General features: G+C 40.8%; 1 protein-coding gene across 2 annotated transcripts; it reads left to right on the forward strand.

The window, feature by feature from the left end:
* Positions 1-609: 609 nt before the first annotated feature.
* morc2 (MORC family CW-type zinc finger 2) lies at positions 610-21,538 on the forward strand. Of its 2 annotated transcripts, XM_080838378.1 has the most exons (28): positions 614-655; positions 2,101-2,201; positions 3,702-3,879; positions 4,339-4,392; positions 4,562-4,596; positions 4,804-4,872; positions 5,111-5,201; positions 5,304-5,412; positions 6,710-6,869; positions 6,998-7,109; positions 8,259-8,384; positions 8,498-8,577; positions 9,624-9,706; positions 9,811-9,896; positions 10,568-10,708; positions 10,981-11,135; positions 11,533-11,661; positions 11,749-11,854; positions 12,091-12,223; positions 12,899-12,985; positions 13,299-13,571; positions 15,920-16,228; positions 16,540-16,597; positions 19,804-19,942; positions 20,099-20,275; positions 20,369-20,462; positions 20,620-20,808; positions 21,128-21,538. In XM_080838378.1, the coding sequence occupies exons 3-28, from the start codon at positions 3,812-3,814 to the stop codon at positions 21,194-21,196; spliced, it is 3,132 nt and encodes a 1,043-aa protein (XP_080694504.1). In that variant the 5' UTR covers positions 614-655; positions 2,101-2,201; positions 3,702-3,811; the 3' UTR covers positions 21,197-21,538. The 2 variants fall into 2 exon arrangements, with proteins under 2 accessions (XP_080694505.1, XP_080694504.1); XM_080838379.1 differs by lacking the exon at positions 2,101-2,201 and having other exon boundaries at positions 610-655.
* The last annotated feature ends 1,988 nt before the right edge of the window (positions 21,539-23,526 follow it).

Raw genomic sequence — 23,526 nt, forward strand, 5'->3', positions numbered from 1 at the left:
GAATATTCTTGCTTCGAATTGCGAATGCTGAAATATACAACCACATGAATTTCAGTGCAGAAACATCCAGGCAATGTTATAGCTTGGTTTCTGGGGGTTTTGTCCTATCTGTGTCCATTTTTTAAAATTCAATTCACGAACCCTGACAGAGAAAGGGCACCATGTCAACTGACAGACCACTGAAAAACAACCCATTAGGCTTACCACTGTGCTATAAATTACATTTGATGGATGTCTTGTAAACGTTTGAAGGGAGCGTTGCAGGTGAAAGAGAAGCTTGACACAAACAAATTAAATTTCCTCCAGGGGGGTGTAAATGTTTGTAAATTAAAGATGTGTTTCCCTACTTGAAATAGCTACTGAGCACAAACAACTCGAAAACTTGTCTTGACATAGTGACATAGCAGTAGTTGAACCGACAAAGGCCCATGATTCATTAGACATTGGTGTTTGTAATGACACTTTCGGGAAACAATTTCCCGTTTTTAAAACTGCCACGACTACTGTCGAATCAAAATCATATATGTGATTTCGTTCCAGTCTTATTGGATATTTTAGGGAATGGAGGCGGGTTTTATTTTTTTCGTTCTCGTGTGTTTTGCGCAGGAGCCTGGAAGAAATGAACTGCATTGGAGAATTTTCGCGGCCTTAGGAGGTACATTTGTGTCCATAAGACATTGCTTTTAAAAAGCCTCCGTGCTTTTTCAGACAGAAAACACTCTGAAAGTCCAACGGACGACGCAAATTGGTATCACAGTTTGTTCGTTTGACTGACATTTCTTTACATAGGTGTTTTATGATAATAGCTGGCTAGCATGTTAGCTAGATAGCTAGCGAATTTAGCTAGCTAGCGTTAATGTAATGTGTGATATGGACTGGTCATACTAGCAAACGTGGGTTAGATAGAGATCTATTCGCCTAACGGATTCCTAACATTTTATAATACACTTGTTTGTATCGGTAATCAGCCATACTTGACAGTGATTAATGTTGTCTAAATTTAACAACACGTAAAGCAGGGCAAATGATGAGAGCTGTATTCTGTTGTGTGGTGTTGAGGACTTCCCACGCTAAAGTTCTGGCCTTCGTGCTTACAAAACTCTAGGCCAGAGATACCAGGGATCTGGATTCATCACAGACCGTAACATATGAGTGGTGGCATGCCAGAGTAAATGAAAAAGTGAAATAGTGAGTAACTTAGGGAAGGGTTACTTTCGTGGAGTGTGTTACGCTAGGTAAGTCAGTTGGGGCACAACATTTGCAGACTTGGTCAGTGTCTCAGCACGAATATTTTCTCAGCAACGCTAAGGGGACAAAACCTAATATAATTGAAATTCAGTAATACAGGTATTGATGTTTCTATTTTGCTGTTAGTGTTACGTCCACAACGTATAGGGCATGGTGGTACCCACCCTCTGGTCAGTGTGTCAACCTTCAGAGTGATGTTGCTCAAGTTAAGCACATTTGTTTATTGTATCTGTGCTGATCCAAAGTCGGCTGAAGGACAGTTTGAGGAATGGGTTTTAACTTTCCAGAGGAGGACAGGTCATTTTGGGGATTTGGCGAAAACAACAGTTTTAAAGTAACACTATGGAGTTTCTGGAGCCGCCAGGTACTAGCCAACATAGCTATCACAATAACATTACAAACAAGCTGAAGCGAGAGCACTTATTACTAGCACCAATGTACAAGCTTGCTAACGTCGTCAACGAGATGTCTTGCTAGCGGCTAAACTTAGTGAAACCTGTTGAAATTTGCTTACTTTGTTTATGACAAACTAGTGAGTCAACGACTTTCCTAACACAGTCAAACATCAAGTAAGTGCAACACAAGACAAAGCAAGACAGCAAATAAGTTACTGAATAGTCCAGCAGAAACTAGCCCCCTACCTGGCGGCTCCAGAAACTCCATAGTGTTACCGTTATGATTTGGTAGGATAATATCAATAGGTTCTTCATGGTCCAACATTTTTAAGAGCCTTAATCTTTTTCAGTTGTATTTGACGTGCCCTGGAATATATGGGGACCTGCTGTGCTGTCTGAAAGCTCCATCTCCCTGTATAAGGCATTTGGACCTAATAAAACGTTTGTTCCATCTCAGGAGCTCAGAGGTTTCACCTTAAGGAATTTTCTCACCTGAACCTGACCAATATTTGAAGTTTTCAAATCCAATCCAGTGTGTATCGCCGCTGCCAAAGCAAGGTGCGTACAGCACAACAGTCATTCAATTGATTCCCAGATTGCACATAATGATGCAAATAGTTAGTAGTTAAAAATGCATAGTCTTTAAGTCATTTTAGATAAATGTGAATGACAGTATTACTCACGCTTGCCTTCTGATCATGCTCATGTAAAGCAGCTCAGCTGTTATGCATGCAAATCAAATGTGATAAGCTAAAATCATGACAAAGAGGGTAGTGTCTCTATCTGTTTTCATTGACAGCAAGTGAAATCTGAGGTTTTGGTCCAAGCCTATTTTGTGAACAGAAGAGCTGTGGAAATAGGGGTGATTGATGTCTGTAACACTAAGCTGTGTTAACCATAGGAAGAAATATATTAATTATGGCACAACTAAAAAAAAATCGACCTATATAATTCAGTCAGGTCAGGGTAAATGAAAATAATTGTTTGCCTGTGTTTTGGGACTGTGAACAATGTGTGGTTAGCAGTCCCAAAAACACTGCACGAAATAGCAATGATTGGAAACTAGAATACGACTGAATGAGCAAATAGCTTTCAGGTGGCATTTCAGTTAATTTACTAGTGGTGGCATAAGCGTTAAGCACCAAATTCAGTTGAATGGAATTCTGTGTTGACACTAAACATTGGGGAAAGGTTAGGCAGTTATCCTGAGTTTAAATGTTTTGTATCAGCTCATGCTTGGCGATTCAAGAATGATTTGCTTATAGATTTGACTTATATGCTAACGAAGGAAAGTTCGGCAAGCTACTCTGGATGGCTTGTAGCAAGTTTTTGAAACTTCACTTAATTGGGCTTAAAGGGAAACCTTGTGGTTTTTCAACTTGGACCCTGTTTTAAAACTGTTTTGGGTCCACACTTGTACTAAGGACAATTTGTGATTGAAATTGGTTCAGTATTTATATAGAATGCTAAAAGAGGCAACTGCAAAACAGCTGTATGATGGAATCATATGAGGCAAGACAGCAGGCCAGAGTAAACCTCTTGTGTTTGCCACTGACAGGCTTGTACATGTAATAAATAAGGGGAAATAAGGGTCTGACAACATGGCAATGATCTCTACAGAGATGCATATGTGTCTGTTTACCTTAGTAAGTGTGAGGAAAGTGTAGAAAATGAGTTTGAGATTTGTGAAAGAATTATATGGATTTCTTTACAAAAATATTCACACAAACAAAGTGAAAGATAATTGCTTGGAAGATTGTCTATCAGTTGTAGAAAGTTGGCCTTTTCACATGTAGCCCTGCTTAGTTATTATGTAATAACATTGAAAAAGGACACAGAGTTTTATCAAGCATCAAGGATCGAGCAAAGCTTCTACATTTCTAATTACAGTGTTATTAAGACATAATTTCATAGTTTTCTAATTCATATACATATTGTATTTATTTGTTTGTTTACATTTTATTTTTGCTAGACAAAGAAGGGTATAGCATAAACAACCAAAGCATGAAATACTTAACATACCTAATGAAGATATCTTTTCTACTTTTTCATTTGTAGGTAACTCATGACCATCCTAATGAGACTCTAACTGATAGTTTGGCTCTCAGAACGAGAGAAGTCAAGGTCAACAATCAAAGTGTGATTGAGACGCTTAACCATCCAAAACGATGTCCTATTCCATTTACGGCAGTCTTAATCGTGCCCAACTCACCTTTGAGTACCTGCACACCAACTCGTAAGTTTCTAACTTTCCTTGGGCATTCTGCTGAAACGTCAGTACTGTACTCTTCTACTTATTTATTTGCTTAGTTCATTGTCACAGTTAATTGTGTGCATGCTAATTCTGAGCTAGGTACTCGCTGTTTTCTTAAACTTTGAGTGTTTATCTCCAGTTTCGCTTCAAACTTCAACTCTACCAAAGCATGAATTGAAATTCATGATGGGCTGAAAGCACTTTGCTATATCTGGGCTAAATAACAAACCAGGGTCTGTTGGAGGCTTTGAAGGATGTCATACAATGTCCATTCGGGCACACATTGACATCATGTTACAAATAGTCTGCCATAAGTAAACTGTGGATTGAAGTACACTGTGTGTTTTGTAGCAGCTGGTGTGCACACCCAAAAGAAACACAGATAAAGAGTCAATTGAACATCCTTGTTTATCTCTCTGTGTCTTTGTTTTTGTCTTGTAGAACAACCCATGAGTTCCTCTTTGGGGCCTTGGCTGAGCTGGTTGACAACTCAAGGTAGAGTATTCAACAGGATGAACTTCACTCATCACACGGGGCAATGAATGTGGATGCTGTCTGGTTTTCTCTTTGAATAACACGTCATCTGTGGACTCGTCATGATGCTGCCATTCATTTGTTAGTCTCTAATTTAACTCTTGAATTCTTCTATGTTCCCAACATACAGGGATGCCAATGCAACACGAATTGATATATATTCAGGTAAAAGAAACACGTGATTCCATATAGTATTTGTTTGGATTGTAAAGACGTTGTGTGCATAGGCACTTGCATACATGTCTGCCAAAACAGGTTCTACCTGCTTAAATATGTATTATTATTTTCTGTGGTAGACTTGTCAGTGCATTGTGTGATTTGACAAATGATCCCTTCACTCACCCATTCTGTCCTTCCTTTCCTTCCCCTCAGAAAAGAGGCCTGAGTTGAGAGGAGGCTTTATGCTGTGCTTCTTAGACGATGGAACAGGAATGGACCCAGGTACAAACCTAACCTTCTTCTGCTCCGTCCCAACACATAACTAGCTATTTCCTAATGCCTCATAAAACGGTCCGCATACATGGCTCCTGGTTTCGTGAGCTTTTGACATGCTGCCTTGCTGTTATGAGTATTTGCCCTTGTAAATGGAAAGTTCTTTTAAGCAAGATTGTTTGCATTGTCATCTGAAGGAGAGGACAAGAGCAGTGTGATCACTTTTTCCTCGCCTTGCATGTTGCAGGAGAGGCTACACATGTCATTCAATTTGGGAAATCCAGCAAGAGGTTCCCGGAGTCCACGCACATAGGCCAATATGGAAATGGCCTGAAATCGTAAGAATTGGTTTTTCACACTCAATATTTCTGTGTTATCGCTTGTATCTTAGTTTGCTCTTATGTATGCATGCACCTGATTCCATAACCTTATGCTTGAAGGGGTTCCATGCGCATGGGAAAAGACTTCATTCTTTTCACCAAGAAGGAGGACAAACTCACCTGCCTCTTCCTGTCCCGCACCTTTCATGAGGAGGAGGGCTTAGATGAGGTAAGGACTAGCACTAGCTGAACTGATTTTCTTCACATGCCCAACTTACACATAGTGCTATGAAGCTAAGCAAAGAGATATTCATCATGCTCTCTATGCACACTGTGTATACATTTCTTCCTGGACTTATAGTGCTGAAATTATGTTTTGGATGGGTCTGTTCAATGTATCTACAGAATTTTCAAATTCATGATATTTCTAACCTCTCCTCAGCGGATGTTTTTGCCTTTACCCTTCATTTAGTATCTGTAGTTTGATCCAGTATGATACACAGACCATTTTAATCATTCATTTGTTGCCATGAGAGAACTGTGCCATCTGAGAGAACTGAGAAGAGAATAGTTGTAGTATAAATAGGGGTGGGAATTTCTTTGCACCTCACGATTCGATTCCGATTCAGAGGTCAACGATTCGATTCTAAATCGATTATCGATTCTAAACCGATTGTCGATTATCAATTCTAAACCGATAAAATGATTATCGATGCATGTCGATTTTTAAAACATTTGAGTTTGCTGCTTAGAGTCTTAAATCACTTCCTACTTTGTGTTTGCTAATTAAAGAAAATCAACAGATAAATGGAGGAAGTGGACTCTATGGCAGTTGACACAGAACTGACATGACAGCAGGTTTTTCTTTCCCCCCTTTTTTGTTTTCCATTTTTTTTTGTAATTTTGGTTGTCGATGTTGTTGATGACTTGTTCTATTGGTGTTCTTATTGTTTAATAAAAAGAAAATTAAAAAAAAAAAAAAAAAAAAAAAAAAAAAATCAACATATGAATTACCATCTCTATTTTGTATTAGAGAAAAAGCTTTTCCTTGTCACAATTATGGATTTCTATGAACAATGCAATAATCGATGCAGCTTGCATTTCAACACAAAATGGATGTTTTAAAAAAAGAAATACACTTAGGAACTTTTCTGAATCGAGAGAAATCGAAGAATCAATTGTGTTTCCCACCCCTAAGTATATGTAGTGTCCTCAGGAAGTGCTTCACTGTTATGGTTTTATCCTCATATAATACAGAACTTCTTCTATAGGCCATGTTTAATCACTTTTCAGCGCTGAAGTTGGCAATAGTTACTAAGAGTTCCTCTAACATATAAGGTTGCTTAAAAACCATATTGGTCCACACTCAGAATTTGACAAGGGGTCTTAAAGAGGCTAAACTAAAAAAGGCTCATTATAGCCTCCTGAAAGAAACCTTTGGTCAAATGACGTGATTCCATTAGATGTGGAAGATCTGGAACAGTAACAGTCTGCCATGATGATGAAATATTGATTGTCTTCTTCAGGTTATTGTTCCTTTGCCAAGCTGGAACGCCAAGACGAGGCAGCCGTTTACTGTAGACCCAGAGAAGTTTGCCATCGAAACAGAACTGATCTACAAATACTCGCCGTTTAAAACAGAAGAGCAACTCTTCAATCAATTCAAGAAAATAGAGGGGAACAGTGGTAAGTGACAGGAGGCATTCCTATGAATGTGTATGAACCTCTATTGTAATGCCTGCCGTATTGTAATACTTCATGTATCTAAAGTTAAACAAACTAAATAAACCAATCATGGTGCTTTCTTCACATAGGTACATTAGTTGTGATTTATAACCTGAAGTTGATGGACAGTAGCGAGACAGAGCTGGATGTCCAGACAGACCATCAGGATATACTGATGGCCGGCGTCCCTGCAGAGGGAGTGTAAGTATGGTGTCCTTAACTCTGCTCTCTTTTTATGAATATAGCAGTGACTTCCACTTCTGCCCCACTGTGTTTCACACTTCAGCAGACAAGTACAGATATAGGACATAGAGGTGATGGTGTCCCCGTATATCAGCTGTTTAAATTACAACTTAATAATTCTTTCCACTCCTGCCATTTTGTTATATTCACATCTAATAAATATTCATTAGAACCATCTGGAACCTGATATGTTCCCCTTAATCATGTCTTCCTATGTGTGGTAGTCTGACATAGATTACCGCATTTTCCGCACTATAGGGCACACTGGATTATAAGGCGCACTGTCAATGAATGGTCTATTTTCGATCTTTTATTATATATAAAGCGCACCGGACTATATTAAGCGAAACAAAATAGTCAGTCCAACTTTATAACTACGTTACACGTAAAAAAATAAGTCTGATACCGCTAAATCAAACGTTAGCGTATTCACAATAACTCTCAAAATGTTACAGAGTATTGTAGGTCTTAACTGAAGCTCTCGACCATTATTGTTAGGTTGCTGCTAACGCTTAGACCAAAATCCATTGAAACCCATAGTAGCCAGCTAGCCTCGCTGCTAATAAGTATAACGTTAGCATGCTGATATGCTCTCACACACCCCCCTCATTGAGGCAGAGCTACTGTTTGCCTCCAGTCTCTTGGCTCTTTCACTGCCGTTTTATGTAAGGTCAGTCATTCTAAATAGGTTCTACACATACGTTAAATACATTCCCTATTTAATGGATAGAGATCAACGCTCCCAGCATTACTCCATAGCAAATTACCTTAGTTGTCAATTCCGAGCCACCAGCAAAGAGAGCAACAGTGGTCAGAAGCAATGTACAGTTTGAGGGTTAATATTAAATACGGTAGCCGTAATGCTGCCGTAATGACAGAGCGCCGTGTACCACACAAAATCGCTTTGAGGTCAGTAAGCAAAACCAGAATGAATCCATATATAAGGCACTCCGGATTATAATTTCTTTTTTTTTAGAAAATGAAAGGCTTTTAAGTGCGCCTCATAGTCCGGAAAATACGGTAGCTAAACTGTGGTGGACCTGTGTAGTCGCCTCATTTAGCCATGTTGTTTATGTTGTTTATGTTTTTGTTTATGTGTTCCCCCAGGAAGCCTGAGCGCAGGTCTTTCCGGGCGTACGCTGCTGTCCTGTACATCGACCCTAGGATGAGGATCTTCATCCAGGGGCACAAAGTCAGAACCAAGAGGCTGTCCTGCTGCCTCTACAACCCTAGGTACATGCACACACATACTCTCATGCTACTATGCATATGCCAACATATCTATTGATGCCTTGATCAGATGGTCACACATCATTCTGTATGTTATATGTTTATTGGGGCTGTAGAGTGTACAAATATACATCAACACGTTTCAAGACCCGTGCAGAGCAGGAGGTCAAGAAGGCTGATCATCTCGCGAAAATTGGTAGGTCCTTTCCCTCTCTGTTAACCTTCCTGTAGAATTTTAAAAGACATGAAAGGATTCCCAAGGGCACCATCCACCACTTTAACAATCAATGACATAACACTTCCCTTGGTCGGTAAAAATGTAATTATTCTTTTTTTACTTAAATCCATTAGCAGGCTTCATACGTTTTTGGAAAACATGTCAACATGGTCATGTCTTTTTCAAGATTTCTTATCTCATCCATTATTGCCATTCAGATATATTTGTGCGTCTATTAGCAGCTAAACTTTGAACACTTACTATTTTATTCTTTTAGTGCCTACAGTCTTTACAGCGTGTTGTCACACTTTTCAGTTTTTCTCCCAGTGACAATCTCACAACATCTTAATGGTGAATCTGTTGTACCAAATGAGTGGTCTTGGGCATATATTTGGTATTTATTGTATTGTCATGTAGTATTTCTGTGCAAAATGATTGTGCATTAAAGTGTGTGCACTTGTGACAAGTGCTCCATAGGAGCGGGTAGATAGTGCTCAGTTTAGGATGACCTTGATTAAACGTAAACAATACATTGACTCGGGGGAATGGGACCATTTCAGTTTTGAGATGGTGCCCCTGGTTTTTCTGATGAATCTGATGTCTTAAATATATAGACCTGAGGGTGCGTCACTGAACACAGCACATCCTGTCTAAATGGTATATAATTGCCGTTTGGTCTTGGCTCTAAAAATAGAACTGCACAGGAAGTGTTATCACATAACATTTCACCAATCAATTTGAATGATGGTTTCCTGGTTAATACTTGCAGTAAGACAACAGTAATTGTAATATGTACAAATATCTGCTTCAAGCAAGTCTTAACTGAGCATTCATGAGACCATTGGTCGCAAACCACATTACAAATAACATCATTCTTTGTAGGATGACTGTATTAGCAGTCTTTGATTGTTGAAGACAAGGTCTGAATTAGCCACATTTGACCCAAAATATGCATTGTATGGATGGTAGCACATAAATGTGTTCAATACAGTTCTTATGTTTTTAATGATCCCTCTCTCCCCCAGCTGAGGAGAAGGCCAGGGAGGCAGAAAGTAAAGCCCGGGCCCTGGAGACCAAGCTGGGAAACGACCTGTCCAGAGAAGCCAGAGTAATTACACGCTCATCACCCTCCTAGTCCGAGTGCTTAGAGAAGAGCCAGGGACAATAGCACTGTTAGGATTCATTGACGTGTTCTTGTTTTATTTCCTGTAGGCAACGTTACGCAAAGCCCAAGACACAGCTGAAGGCATTCGTTCAGAGGCCAACACAAAGCGAGCCATCCACGCATCCAAACAGAGGTACCTCTATTCACCCAGGAATGTCTTCCATCATTGTGTACAATATTTACTTTTACTCTACTTTTCAATTAAAAGATAAACTATTGTTTGTGATGACACTGTACATAAACCCTATGTCACCAGCATAATATAATGTAGTTGTAGCACATGCCATATATACTTTCATTGTTTTTTTCATGATTGATATATCACCATAGCAATGATGGATGTTTCAAGTTTCCAATTTCCATTGGTTCATGTTTTGGCAAGCTAACAATCTCATCTCAAACCATGTCGACAGAGAAAAGTAGAGCAGTTTAACCCCTCAAGCAAAGAGCGCTGAAAAAACAGGCATAGCAATATTGGCAATAAGTGATCAGATCTCAATTCCTTGTCCTAGTGTTGGCTGTCAATGCCTAGGTAAACGCTTTTGAATATGACAGGAACTTTGCCTTGCACTCATTGTCTTTAACAGGCTTTCATTGAGGCAGCACATAGGTTTCCATTACATTTCATTCTTACTCATAAAGTTACATGCTATTTATCCGTAAGCTCCCACAGACTCTCGTGAATTATATATTCTAACTGAACCCAAAGGGTTTGGCATCACATTCCACATTCCTCAATCCATATCTGTCCACTCTGTATATACATGCAGCTGACTTCCCTTTTGATATTTGTGTTCTTCCAAGAGCCCTGAAGGAGCCCAAAGAGCTCAACTTTATCTTCGGGGTGAACATAGAGAGACGAGACCAGGACGGCATGTTTGTGTACAACTGCAGTCGCCTCATCAAAATGTACGAAAAGACCGGACCACAGCTTGAAGGAGGCATGTGAGTATGGGCTGTATACTCAACATTTTAAATAAAACCCTGCTAAGAATGCCAACAGAATAATGCTATCAACATGCCCTGGCTCTGAACATTTTGTCAGGATCGGTTTGATGTCTCTGTCTCTTACTAGAGTCTATTGAATTAATATAAGTCGCCGGCGTGTCCATGGTTGTCTGTTTCTTTAGCGAGTGAGACTATGATATTTATCCAGGGTGTCACTTATTTACGGAAATATTTTTGTGATGAACTCAATGCTCATTGGGCTGTTCTAGGGCGTGTGGGGGTGTAGTTGGTGTTGTGGATGTGCCCTATCTGGTTTTGGAGCCAACCCACAACAAGCAAGATTTCGCAGACGCCAAGGAGTACAGGCAGCTCTTGAGAGCCATGGGAGAACATCTCGCTCAGTACTGGAAGGACATTTCTATAGGTAAGACTCATCTGCTTTTTAACAGCATGATACAGATGGAATGAATACATTAAATGAATTATTCAATTGGTGATCCGCAATGTTAATAACTACATTTGTCTTTTCATGATGAGAAAGAACTTCATCAGACCTAATCAGTCAGTCAACGCACTAAACCAAAATGTCTACCACATAGACATATAAGTGTAAAATAGTACTGCTAACGCAGACTTGGAAATGGTGCCTTTGTGTTGGAGCTGTCCAACTTTGTATCTGACTAGAGGTTGAGTTCAAGCAATCAGCAGATCTGTAATGATCTTCAGCACTAAGCCCACAGCCTGCCACTGAACCACAGCTCTGCCAACCCCCTCTGTAATGGGTCTGTTGATTTAAATGTATCGCTTTTGGTCCTGGACAGCTCAGAAGGGCATTGTGAAGTTCTGGGATGAGTTTGGCTACCTCTCGGCTAACTGGAACGCACTCCCGTCCACCGACATGCGCTACAGAAGACGCCGAGCCATGGAGATTCCAGTCACCATCCAGTGCGGTGAGCTGACAGACGCACACTCAAAACGGTGCTCTTATGGTGTATGCAGTCATGGCAAAAGCTTACCCAGAATGCTCTGTGCTGCAGATAAGTGTCTGAAGTGGCGGATGCTGCCGTTCCAGATGGACGCGGTGGATAAGCGTTACCCAGACAGTTGGGTGTGCCTCATGAACCCTGATGGCACACAAGACAGGTAACCACACAACTGGCAGAGAGAACACCACAGGACTCTGGGCCAATAACAGCAGCACTTAGTGTGGACATAATATGGAAGGGAAAAAAGGAGAGACTATGAATAATCTAGTGTTATAACTTCACTAAAGCACTCATGAGTGAGAGTAGGCCACCCTTCAGTGTTGGCAATCTTTAAAAATGTGTAAACCATAGAATGAACTACATTTGTGTTCTGCACTGTACGTATGTCCTCAGGTGCGATGCAATTGAGCAGAAGCAAAATCTGCCGGTCGGTATCCTGAGGAAGGACGTGAAGAGTGCTGAAGAAAAACAGAAAGAGCTGTCTGAAAAGATTCGTCAGCAACAAGAGAAACTGGAGTCTTTACAGGTCTGGTCTTTCTCTGTCTGGAGCAGTGTGACTGTTGGCAGGGTTCCCATGCTCTTGGAAGTCCTGGAAAAGTCTTGGAATTTTAAAATACTGTTTTTCAGGACCTGAAAAGTCATGTAATTCAGCAAATCCATTGAAAGTTTTGTAAAAGTCATTAAATTAGATTTTGTTGTTTAAAGGTCTAATGAAATATGTGTTATTGTACGCTTCCATGTATAATGTTTTGTTGTGCAAATTTCTGCAGAGTGATACAGTTTCCACCTCAATAGACAATAGTCTAAAAGAAAAGCATTGGAAAAGGTTGCTTCATTTTCGTTCAGTAATAAGGCCCGTTCAGTGCTGTAAACTGCAGTTTTATGTAGTTGTAGGTTGTCAAAGGTCATGGAGATTTTATTACAGGTCCTTAAAATGTTTTGGAATGTTGTCAATGAAAATGGGTGGGAACTATAACCAGTGCTGATTGTGATTGAGAATATGAGAGATTTCTCCAGTTGCATGAAGTCATGGAATGAATGCTGATAAAAGTCAATAGTTGTGCCTTGTGGTGTGGTGCAGTTGTTATGCAAATGTGCATGTGAAATGGGTCAGTGCTTTGGGTTATTGAACTGTCAGACTGAAATTGACTTGAAAACAAAGATGGCTGTCTGATGTTTGGCTTCTCTTTCCTCTCTTCAGAAAACCTCCACAGTAAAGTCTGCAGCCGATGTGAGACAACTCCCTCTACAGGTCAGCATGAAGTCCGCAGAAGAGCGCAATGCACAGGTACCCTATATGCGCACACACACACACACACACACACACAAACACACTCTCTTTCTTTCTCTTGCCTGATTCATTGAGATACACAACTTAATAAGGAAACAAGTCCCCTTCAGGGATTTAAAGCCGCTGTCTTCAGCTAACCTGAAGTTGTTTTAATAAAGTTATAGCTCAACTGCCCATTGGCAGATCTGAGTAACATTCTTTGGTATTTCCCCAAGAAAGAATTTTCCTTCTTTTATAACTCTGTTGAAAGGTGCCCTTTCTCAGGAGTGTATAGGCATTTAATTGCTCTCCATCTTGTGTCTTTTTCTAGGCGACTCGTTCATCTCAGCGCACTGTCTCTGCCCGCCCTCGCTCACCGCCACTTCCGACTGTGGTCAAAAAACCTGCAGCAGCCAAGCCGTCCCCACCACATCGGCCAACACGGGTACCCGCGCCTCCAGCGAGAACCAAGCCATCTCCACCACCGCCGTCACCAGCCAAATCATCCCCAAGGGCTGCTGCTAGGCCTTCACCTAAACCCATTGCCCCTACCCCCAGCCCATCCTCCAGAGCAGCCTCTCGGAGGCCCACACGGGTAGCTGCGGTAAGAGAACACACCGATCTCTGATCATTAATACTGCCCAGGCTTTTCCTGCAAGTACACTTTACCCAAGTCCTTATAGGGGGTCTTGCCCCTCGGCAGCCATCTTGGGTAACGCCACCGAGCAGCAAATTCAGGCATCCAATGTCAGGCTCTCCTTTAAACTGAAGGTCTAATTCATACCAGCCCCATAACCAGAGTCATGTAGGTACAATAGGGACCATTCTCAGTCGGACGGCACCAATTCATGTAAGGTACCTTTTCTGGACGGGCACAAAAATAATGTGGGTACAATTCTGCATTAATATTAATACTCACCTCACCAAGGCCACAAAGGTAAGATTGGTACTATCCTGACAACAGCGCCAATAAAATGTTGGTGATCTCACCCGATTGGATAGGCATCAACTATTCAACACAATAGCAGCTCAATTAGAAGTAGAACACACAAAATAAAGATCAGTCACAAATCAGTCTCATGGGTATTTAAACGAATATACTAACTACTAAGAACATATACTAATCAGTTGGAAACTCTGATTGGTAATTAAATAAATAACTACAACCACAATTTACCCTATCAATAGCTATTAAAGGCTTGGGAGTTCTGAATAAAAGAGGTTGGCAACATTAAATACACCGGCATATACAATCAAAAGCATTTATTCACAGAATTATCAGAAGTACACACACAGTATGTAATCTAACTAGATGTCCCAAATAACAAGCTTAAGGAGGATATATGTGTCTGTGTGTCTGTGTGTGTCTGTTTGTGTGTATGTGTGTGTGTGTGTGTGTGTGAGAGTGAGAGACTGTGTGTGCTCAAGTGTCTGCTGTAGGGGGCGCGCCAGAAAGAATGTATGTGTTTCTTTGTTCATCTCGGTAGTTCCGCGTGAATGTGTGCGCGCACAAAGCAGCCTGTGTGAGGCGCGAAGTTTGAGATTTCTCTGTGTGTGTGGCCATGTTTAAGCCAACATATGTGGAATCTGTATGATTAAGGTGACGTTTGAGATTTCTGTGTGTGTGTGTGTGTGTGTGTGTGTGTGTGTGTGTGTGTGTGTGTGTGTGTGTGTGTGTGCGGCCATGTTTAAGGCCAACATATGTGGAATCTGTATGATTACAGTGACGTTTGAGATTTCTGTGTGTGTGGCCATGTTTAAGGCCAACATATGTGGAATATGTATGATTACGGTGAAGTTTGAGATTTCTCTCCGTGTGTGTAGCCATGTTTAAGGCCAACATATATGGAATCTATGATTACGGTGCCAAGTTTAGAGGAGGAAATGGTTAGTAATGCATAGAAGACCCTATGTCTATGGGAGTATAACTAACATGAACTCTTGTGTGGGGTGACAAAGCCAACAACCTAATAACCTGGCCATGAAAATATACCTCAGCAGTTATGTTCAGTGAACAAAACTAATCAAACCTAATGTCCATTTTGACAAATTGAAACCGTTTTATGCTTAGCCGTGTAGCGATTAACTACGGAAGCTGTAAATGCCAAGTTATTATATTAGCGTCACCAGTCCTTGAGGGGAAAAGGGGCGTGCTGGCTATTCCGTATTTGTTGAGCCAGGCTTGAGAGTTCATGGATGAGCCAGTTTGAAAGGGCTGTTGGTCTGATTTCCAATGCAGTTGTTGCTCTGCAGGACAGACCGGAGGAACTGGTCACTTCTTTGGTCAACTTGCTGAGTCCGCGGCTAGTAGGATTTTGCAATTGGCAATTTAATGTGCAATTCGAAAATACTATTTGAGAATGCATTTTTCAGTTGGTTATGCAATATGCAAAGTAGCAATGCAACCCTAAATTCAGTTTGAATTACTTTTGAATGAAAATGTTATTCAATTACATTTATTTTATTTATATAGCGACAGTGAAATAATCAAATTGTCCCAAGGCATTAAGCAGAACCACAGCACATAAGGGGGAGCCAATCTGCTCGAGTGAAGAGATAGGAAGGGGGGTGGGGGTAGAGTGGTAGATGTACACAACATTCATGTGGTCAATGTTTTTGGTACGTTCAGTACCTGTCTTGGCAGTTTGCTAAGCTTGTCTGAAGTTAGATTGCTGTGAAACTGGCATCTAAAAACTGATGCTAATTTGTGCTTTAAATATAAATACCTGCTCATGTTTAGCGTTTTTATATATTAAAAGTAAAAGTTGGTAAATGGAACTGTCACTGGCTATGGGAATAGATGGATTTCAGACGTTACTTGATTCATTCATCAGAATCTAGATCTATTGGAATCATTTATTGAGTTTCACGTTACAGTTGCACACATAGGAAGCAGTGAGTGATTTCTGGTAAGCAGAGAACCTGAGTTTTGCTGTTGTTTTTCCACATCAGTCATCATCAGCCCCCATCAAGTCCCCCAGCAGAACCCCGGTAAGAACAGCACCGAAACGAGGGGCAGCACAGAAGAATAGAATAAAGCAGCAGGAGGAAGAAGAAGAAGAAGACGATGAGGAGGAAGAGGAGGAGGAGGAAGAAGAAGAAGAGGAGGAGGAAGAAGAAGAAGAAAATGAGGAGGAGGAGGATGAAGAAGAGGAAGAGCCAGTTGTGAAGAAGACCAAAATGGCTGCTCCAGCACAAAGAGGAACCAAAGCTGTAGAGAACAAGAAAATACAGAGCAAAGAAGGAAGCAGTGAAATGGAGGTAAAACCAACTCTCTCTCTCACACACACACAAACACACACATAAATATATCACCTGTATCTTTTTTGATAAATTCCAAACTCAACCACAAAACCAAGCCTGTATAACCATAACTGAGGTTCTGCCTGGTTGTCACAGGAAAGTGGGGCAGCACTGTGATCCATGTGGGTTATTAGGGGCACAGATCATGTTCAGCACACATTCATTCCACTCTGTTTGAGATGAATGTGTAAAATGACTGGAAAGGCTTAATGAATGTGAGCGCTGCCCTCTAGAGAATAACTTGAATGGATGTGCACTGTATTGTCCAGGTCAACAGCAGCCTTGCAGAGGAAGATGTGAAAAGCAGCGTGAAAGATGCTCAGAAAGGTATGAATGCTTAATGGAGTTGCATTATTTTCCTTAGATAGTCTTAAGAACTTGAGAAATATTGCATACGGGTTGAGTATTCAATATGTACTCATTTTTTCATACCGTTGTACCTTCCTGGCATGTCACTGGGGTATAATGATATATAACTGTAGTTGGGGATTTTTTTTTTCTTAAGAAGTAAAAGCTGAATTGTGTAGCATTGTATAGCTTACTACAGCACTGTGTGTCTTAAATGCCATTACTCTTCTGAGGCAAGTCTAGCTGGGTTAAAATACTCCCTCGAATAATGCATAGATAGGAAATAAGGGCCCTTCTTCCATAGATCCAGCTAACGTTGCCCACGATGACATGGGTGGATGCCAACACATAGGATGCCATGTCTAGTCATATTTAATTGATTAGTTAGGAGAGCTGTAGGGCAGAAACAACCTCATTTTGGGCAAAACTGTGGTAGCCATCATGCACTGTACATTTTTGCATTTTTGACTGTATTGAAAATCATACGAAGAAGAGAGTGATTTTAAGCATGAAATGGTAGTGATAATATAATGCTGTATTGGGCTTCTATGTGCAATCTGTTTACATATGTTTATGTATACACTACCGTTCAAAAGTTTGGAGACACTTAGAAATGTCCTTATTTTTCAAAGAAAAGCACTGTTTTTTTCAAAGAAGATGACATTAAATTAGTCAGAAATACACTCTATACATTGTTAATGTGGCAAATGACTATTCTAGGTGGAAATATCTGGTTTTTAATTAAATATCTACATACCGTAAATCCTCAAATTGTGGCCGGGGCTTGTATTTACTTAGGCTGCACAGCGCACTGGCCTTTATTTGGGGCAGGCTTGTATTAGGGGCAGGCCTTTATTTCTTACTTATCTTCTGTTATAGAATTGTATTATTTAAATAATGGGCATAATTCATTACATATGCATTCAACACTGCCTGCACATCGCGTAGCGCTTTATGTGCGGTGTCAACGTAAAAATAAACATCAGAGTTATGGTCTCCACTGTCAGTCACGGAGGAAAAGATTTCCAAAGCCTTGATTTTAATCATTTTTCTAGACACTCTATTAAGCTTATCGCGGACTGAAAAAAATTATTCAAAGAGCTGGTTTGATATGCAGCCTAACTTTCTTTCTACCTCCACCTGCTAGTCGTAGCCTCGCATTCGTCTCGGGTCAATGTCAAATTTCTTTGCTGCTTTTTCTCCAATATGTTCTTCAGCAATCAGCATACACCATCTCTTTGAATTTAATATCAAAGTTACGTAAGTCTACTACTGCTTTATGATCCCTTCTGGAAAAAGTAACCTAGCCAACTAAAAGGTTACAGTTAAACAACAGTAGGCTATACGATACGTGCATTTAGGCTAAACCATAACAAATTGCCAGACGCGCCTTAATGAACAATAACAAATTCGCCTAGTAGTCCTACGACGTATTTCTTTTTTTATTGCAAACAGCCCATGAAATTAGCCAACAATATTATATAATATAATATTAAACATGAGGAGAACATGTATTTGTGAAATGCATTCAATTAAATTGTGATGTTTACTTTGAGCCGACGGACTGATGCTGGTAGGCTACAGTAATATAGGATACTTTATTTTACCCCCGGCCGGTTTGTATTTGGGGCCCGGCCTTTATTTGTCCGTATGGACCTCGACCCCGGCTACTATCTGGAGCCCGGCTTCTAATTGAATCCCGGCCTTTATTTGAGGATTTACGGTAGGTGTATAGAGGCCCATTTTCAGCAACTATCACTCCGGTGTTCTAATGGTACATTGGGTTTGCTAATGGCCTTAGAAGACTCATGGATGACTAGAAAACCCTTGAAAACCCTTGAAAACCCTTGTGCAATTATGTTAGCACAGCTGAAAACTGTTTTGCGGGTGAGAGAAGCTATAAAACTGGCCTTCATTTGAGCAAGTTGAGTATCTGGAGCATCACATTTGTGGGTTCCGTTATACTATCAAAATGGCTCGAAAAAGATAACTTTCATGTGAAACTTGCCAGTCCATTCTTGTTCTTAGAAATGAAGGCTATTCCATGTGAGAAATTGCGAAGAAACTGAACTTTTCCTGCAACGGTGTGTACTACTCTCTTCATAGAACAGCAGAAACGGGCTCTAACCAGAGTAGAAAGAAAAGTATATTAGAGTGTCTAGATTAAGAAAAAGACACCTCACAGGTCCTCAACTGGCAGCTTTTTAAATGGTACCCGCAAAACGCTAGTGTCACCTTCTACAGTGGAGAGGCGACTGGGATGCTGGCCTTATAGGCAGAGTGGCAAAGAAAAAGCTATATCTGAGACTGGCCAATAAAAAGAAAAGATTGATATGGGCAAAAGAACACAGAGGAAGATTGGAAAAAAGTGTTCTGGACGAATTTAAAGTTTGAGGCGTTTGGATCATACAGAAGAACATTTGTTAGACGCAGAACAAGTGAAAAGATGCTGGAAGAGTGCCTGACGCCATCTGTCAAGCATGGTGGAGGTAATGTGATGGTCTGGGGCTGCTTTGGTGCTGGTAAAGTGGGAGATTTGTACAAGGTAAAAGGGATTTTGAATAGGGAAGGCTATCACTCCATTTTGCAACGCCATGCCATACCCTGTGGACAGCGCTTGATTGGAGCCAATTTCCTCCTACAGGACAATGACCCAAAGCGCACCTCCAAATTATGCAAGAACTATATAGGGAAGAAGCAGGCAGCTTGTATGCTGTCTGTAATGGAGTGGCCAGCGCAGTCACCGGATCTCAACCCCATTGAGCTGTTGTGGGAGCAGCTTGGCCGTATGGTACACAACAAGTGCCCATTAAGCCAATCCAATTTGTGGGAGGTGCTTCAGGAAGCGTGGGGTGAAATTCCTACAGATAACCTCAACAAATGGACAGCTAGAATGCCAAAGGTCTCCAATTCTGTAATTGCTGCAAATGGAGCCTTTTTTGACGAAAGCAAAGTTTTAAGAACAAAATTAATATTTCAAATAAAATTCATTATTTCCAACCTTGTCGATGTCTTGACTATATTCTCTATTCATTTTGCAACTCATTTGATTAATACAAGTGTGAGTTTTCATGGAAAACATGAAATTGTCTGGCTGACCCCAAACTTTTGAACGGTAGTGTATATGTTTATTTGTGTGTGTAAAACACGCATTTCCCTGTGTGTGTATTTGGTTTGTGTTTTAGATAAAGGTATGCTTGTTGAGGCCAAGGTGAATGGAGAGTGGTTCACTGGCCGTGTAACAGCTGTAGAGACTGGGAAAGCCAATGTTCGCTGGAAGGTGAAGTTTGACTATGTGCCCATCAACACACCTAAAGACAGATGGTAAGAATACTAACACACACACACACACACACACACACACACACACACACACACACACACACAGAGACGTGCAAGCACACTCAGACGTGTATACACACACTCTGTCACACTGTTTTGGGCAGGGATGGTAAAATAAATCTTTTTTTTGTACATCAGGGTATTTAAAGGGGGGGATGACGTGCGTCTCATGCGCCCTGCTTCTCCGGAATCTCAAAGCCCAGACACCAATCAGGGTCCGGTGCGCTCAGTGACTCCTCCCACGGCAGCGGAGCCAGACACCACCCAGAGTGGGCCCAGTAAGGAGACCTCCGAGAGCCTAGTCGGTATGATGAGGTGGGTGCACGTCCACGCAGACCACATGCTCCTACTGTGGGCCTTCCTCTGTGCTCATGTATGTGCTTGATTTCCCCCCTTCTCATTGTACAGGACGTTGCTTCGGTATTTTTTTCCGCCTGATTTCCGAATTCCAAAGGATTCGTTGACCAACATGGCGGCTGAAGACCTTGTGGCTTTCCCCATTGTGAGTATGGATCGGTCACACAGAATAAGCACATCTATGCACACCCCTTACCAACATTCCACTGCAACCACCCATCTTTGCTTCCACACACACACCACCCAAGCATAAGGTGGTCATTTTAAATGCCCTTGTGTTGTGTGTGTGCTGTCCTCTGCAGAAAGAGTATTTCCAACAGTATGAATCGGGCCTGCAGAGCCTGTGCAACTCGTACCAGAGCCGGGCGGAGTCCCGGGCCAAAGCCATCGAGGAGAAGAGCAGCGGGGCCGAGGCGCGGCTAGTGGAGACCGAGGAGAAGCTGCGTAAGCTACGCACCAACATCGTGGCTCTGCTGCAGAAGGTCCAGGAGGTGTGTATCGCAAGCGCTCGCTCATACAAGATTGTGCTAACATGTGCTGTTCACCTCTACCTGCTTCAAAACCCACCAGAACCCTAGCTACCTGAAATAATCAATAATGAGTTGTAAAGATGAGGATTCTGTTAAGACCCAATGTTCACATTCCTTTGCCACATGTAAAATCTAGCAGTGTTGTAGTTGAAGGTTAAATGTCAGAGCTTATCTTACCCTTGTAATGAAGGAATGTGTTCTGGTATTAAAGAAAACTGTGGGACTGACCTCTGAGTATTTTGCAACAAAATCTGAATTTCTTTTGATTTCCTTCCTTAAGGACATTGAAATCAGCAGCGACGATGAGTTGGACGCGTACATTGAGGATCTGGTCACCAAGGGGGAGTGAGGATGCCGCTGTGGACCTGCCCCAGTCTCCGCATTCCGTTTGCCACGTTTTCTAAATATCCATTGGTTCAGAGTTTTGTTTTGTCCGCGTTTGAGGATGGCGAGTGTGGCAGGAACACAGTTTTCCTTTTAGCAAAAGTCGTTTCATCTTTCTAGTATCTTTTAAAACTGTTCTACAGGGCCCTGATGAAAGAGACTATAACTGTCAAAAGATTCATTTTCTTTTCATTTCAACGCTGTTAAGGCACATATGACGGTTGTCAAAGTCTGTTTTATATTTTTACGGTTTGTTTTAAACATGTATCATATGGCTTACATGAGGCACACAATAAATCCTTTAACCTGTGAATTTATGTTTAGACCTATTTTCTCAACACTTGCAACAGTTTTCACAGGATTCAGACTCTAAGCTGGAGCAATATGCCCAAGGAAATGTAATGTTTTTGGATTCATTTAATTTAGAAATTTAAATGAACTTTGAGTGCTTCTTGATTTCATAATTGTAATCAGAGTCAGGTAAATTCACTTATGTTGTACAAATGTTATCCAGCACTGTTTACAGATTACAAGAGCAAAAATGTAATCGGTCATAATCTTTAAAATTACTAAACAATGATAATGTAAACACATAAATGGTGAGAGACTTATGATATAATGTAATGGGTAAGCAGTAGCATGTAAGTAAGAATCCTTATTTATTTGATACTAACCTGGGTTTCAAGTTTAAGATCAAGTCCTGTTAACGTGTGTGAATGGAAAACATAATCGAGTCTGTGGGGTTTTGAATATATCTATAGGTTTAAGTTCTAGAGCTTCGCAATATACGATATTTGCGAACTAGGTCATGACCACGGACGTTTGAAGCAGAAGTTCACTCATTTATTTTGGATTTAATTTTATTTTATTTATATAGCACTAAAACAATAAAATTGTCTCAAGGCGCTTTACAGAGCCCAGTGCCTGATCCCCCTTAGAGCAAGCACAATGGCGACAGGGGCAAGGATAAACTCCCTGTTAATCAGAAAGATACCTTATGCAAAACGGCAGTACAGCACATAAGTTGGGGCCCATCTGTTTGCAGCTGGCTGGGTAGAGATAGAAAAAAGGGGGTCTTGTGGCTGAAGAGGAGGGGAGACAATCAGGAACATGGCAGATCATATTATACACCAATCAGGAGGAGCATGCTAGCATACATGTCGTAAATGTACACAAAACACAAACATAACATGCTATATACATGATGCATACAAAATTGATAGAGGATAAGGTGGGGAGAGAGCATTCAGGTATATCGTAAAACAGCTTAGTGGGTATACAGTGTGCTTGTAAGGTTACTATTACAACGGTAAGTAGAGTAATGGAACAGAAAACTGTCAGTGGCAATTATTTACATGTAGGACAATGCTAGTAAGGAGTAAGTGTATGACAGTGTGGAGGGGGTGGGTAGGTGAAGGCCTACTTAATTTAGCCTACTTAATGGATATGTTGCTGAGGAACAAGGGTGGCAGGTTAAATAGAAGCCTGCAGTGTAAAAGAGGAAGTTGTTAAGTTGTTTTTATTATTTTCAATCAATGAGTAATAGTAAGCTGATTTTGCATCAGAAAGTGTTATTTTATAGCTTACAAGGCTATCCTTCCATGCTAGGTGGAATACCTCAAGTTTGGTAAAGTACCATTTTTGTTAGTTTCCGAGTCATTTGTGTAAGTGCACAATTCTGGTCAGTGGCGAGTCTTTTCTGTTTTATTATTCTCTTTTTCAGTAGTGCAACAGTGTCAAGGGCTGAGCGAAGCACACTTGTGAAGCCATCTGTAAGTGGGTTGATATGAGGTGGGGATGTGCTTATGCCATGTTCAGTGTACGGAGTAAGAGCTGAGGCAAGTGAGGCTGGCAGACATGAATTCTGTTGTAGTCTTTGTCAGATAAACAACGGCTGTAGAAGTGGGTTAATTCCAATTAGTTGCGAAGCGTTCTAATTGCATTGGAATTGCATTGAAATAACTGTCAACCCTTATTCATTGTGGTTAAAATGTATCTCTAATAATGGCCTCATGCTGATTGAATACCTTTTCCAGTTTCTATGGCCATCTAGCAAGTGTAAATTATTGCAATCATCAATGAGTGTTACCACTACAATCTTCTGTGATTGCCCAAAATTCCTATAACCACAGCACATGCCAATAAGGCTCTATTTCTGTGTTCTATTTCAAGTGAGTAAAATGATGAGACCAAACTCGCATGATTTTTTTGATAAATCAACAATCCTTTACCCAATAGGTCAAACATTTTTACAAAAAAATCACAATTGTGCTATGCTGAGAGCTATACTGAGAA

Source organism: Sprattus sprattus (assembly GCF_963457725.1).
Source record: "Sprattus sprattus genome assembly, chromosome: 5".
NCBI classification, from domain to species: Eukaryota; Metazoa; Chordata; class Actinopteri; order Clupeiformes; family Clupeidae; genus Sprattus; species Sprattus sprattus.

What these genes read in the sequence shown, in the direction of transcription:
- morc2 (XM_080838379.1), top strand. Translation starts at nt 3,812, where the DNA reads ATGTCCTATTCCATTTACGGCAGTCTTAATCGTGCCCAACTCACCTTT. An exon ending in TGATCATCTCGCGAAAATTG is followed by an intron (nt 8,578 to 9,623) that starts GTAGGTCCTTTC and finishes TCTCTCCCCCAG; the next exon opens with CTGAGGAGAAGGCCAGGGAG. An exon ending in CCTGATGGCACACAAGACAG is followed by an intron (nt 11,855 to 12,090) that starts GTAACCACACAA and finishes GTATGTCCTCAG; the next exon opens with GTGCGATGCAATTGAGCAGA.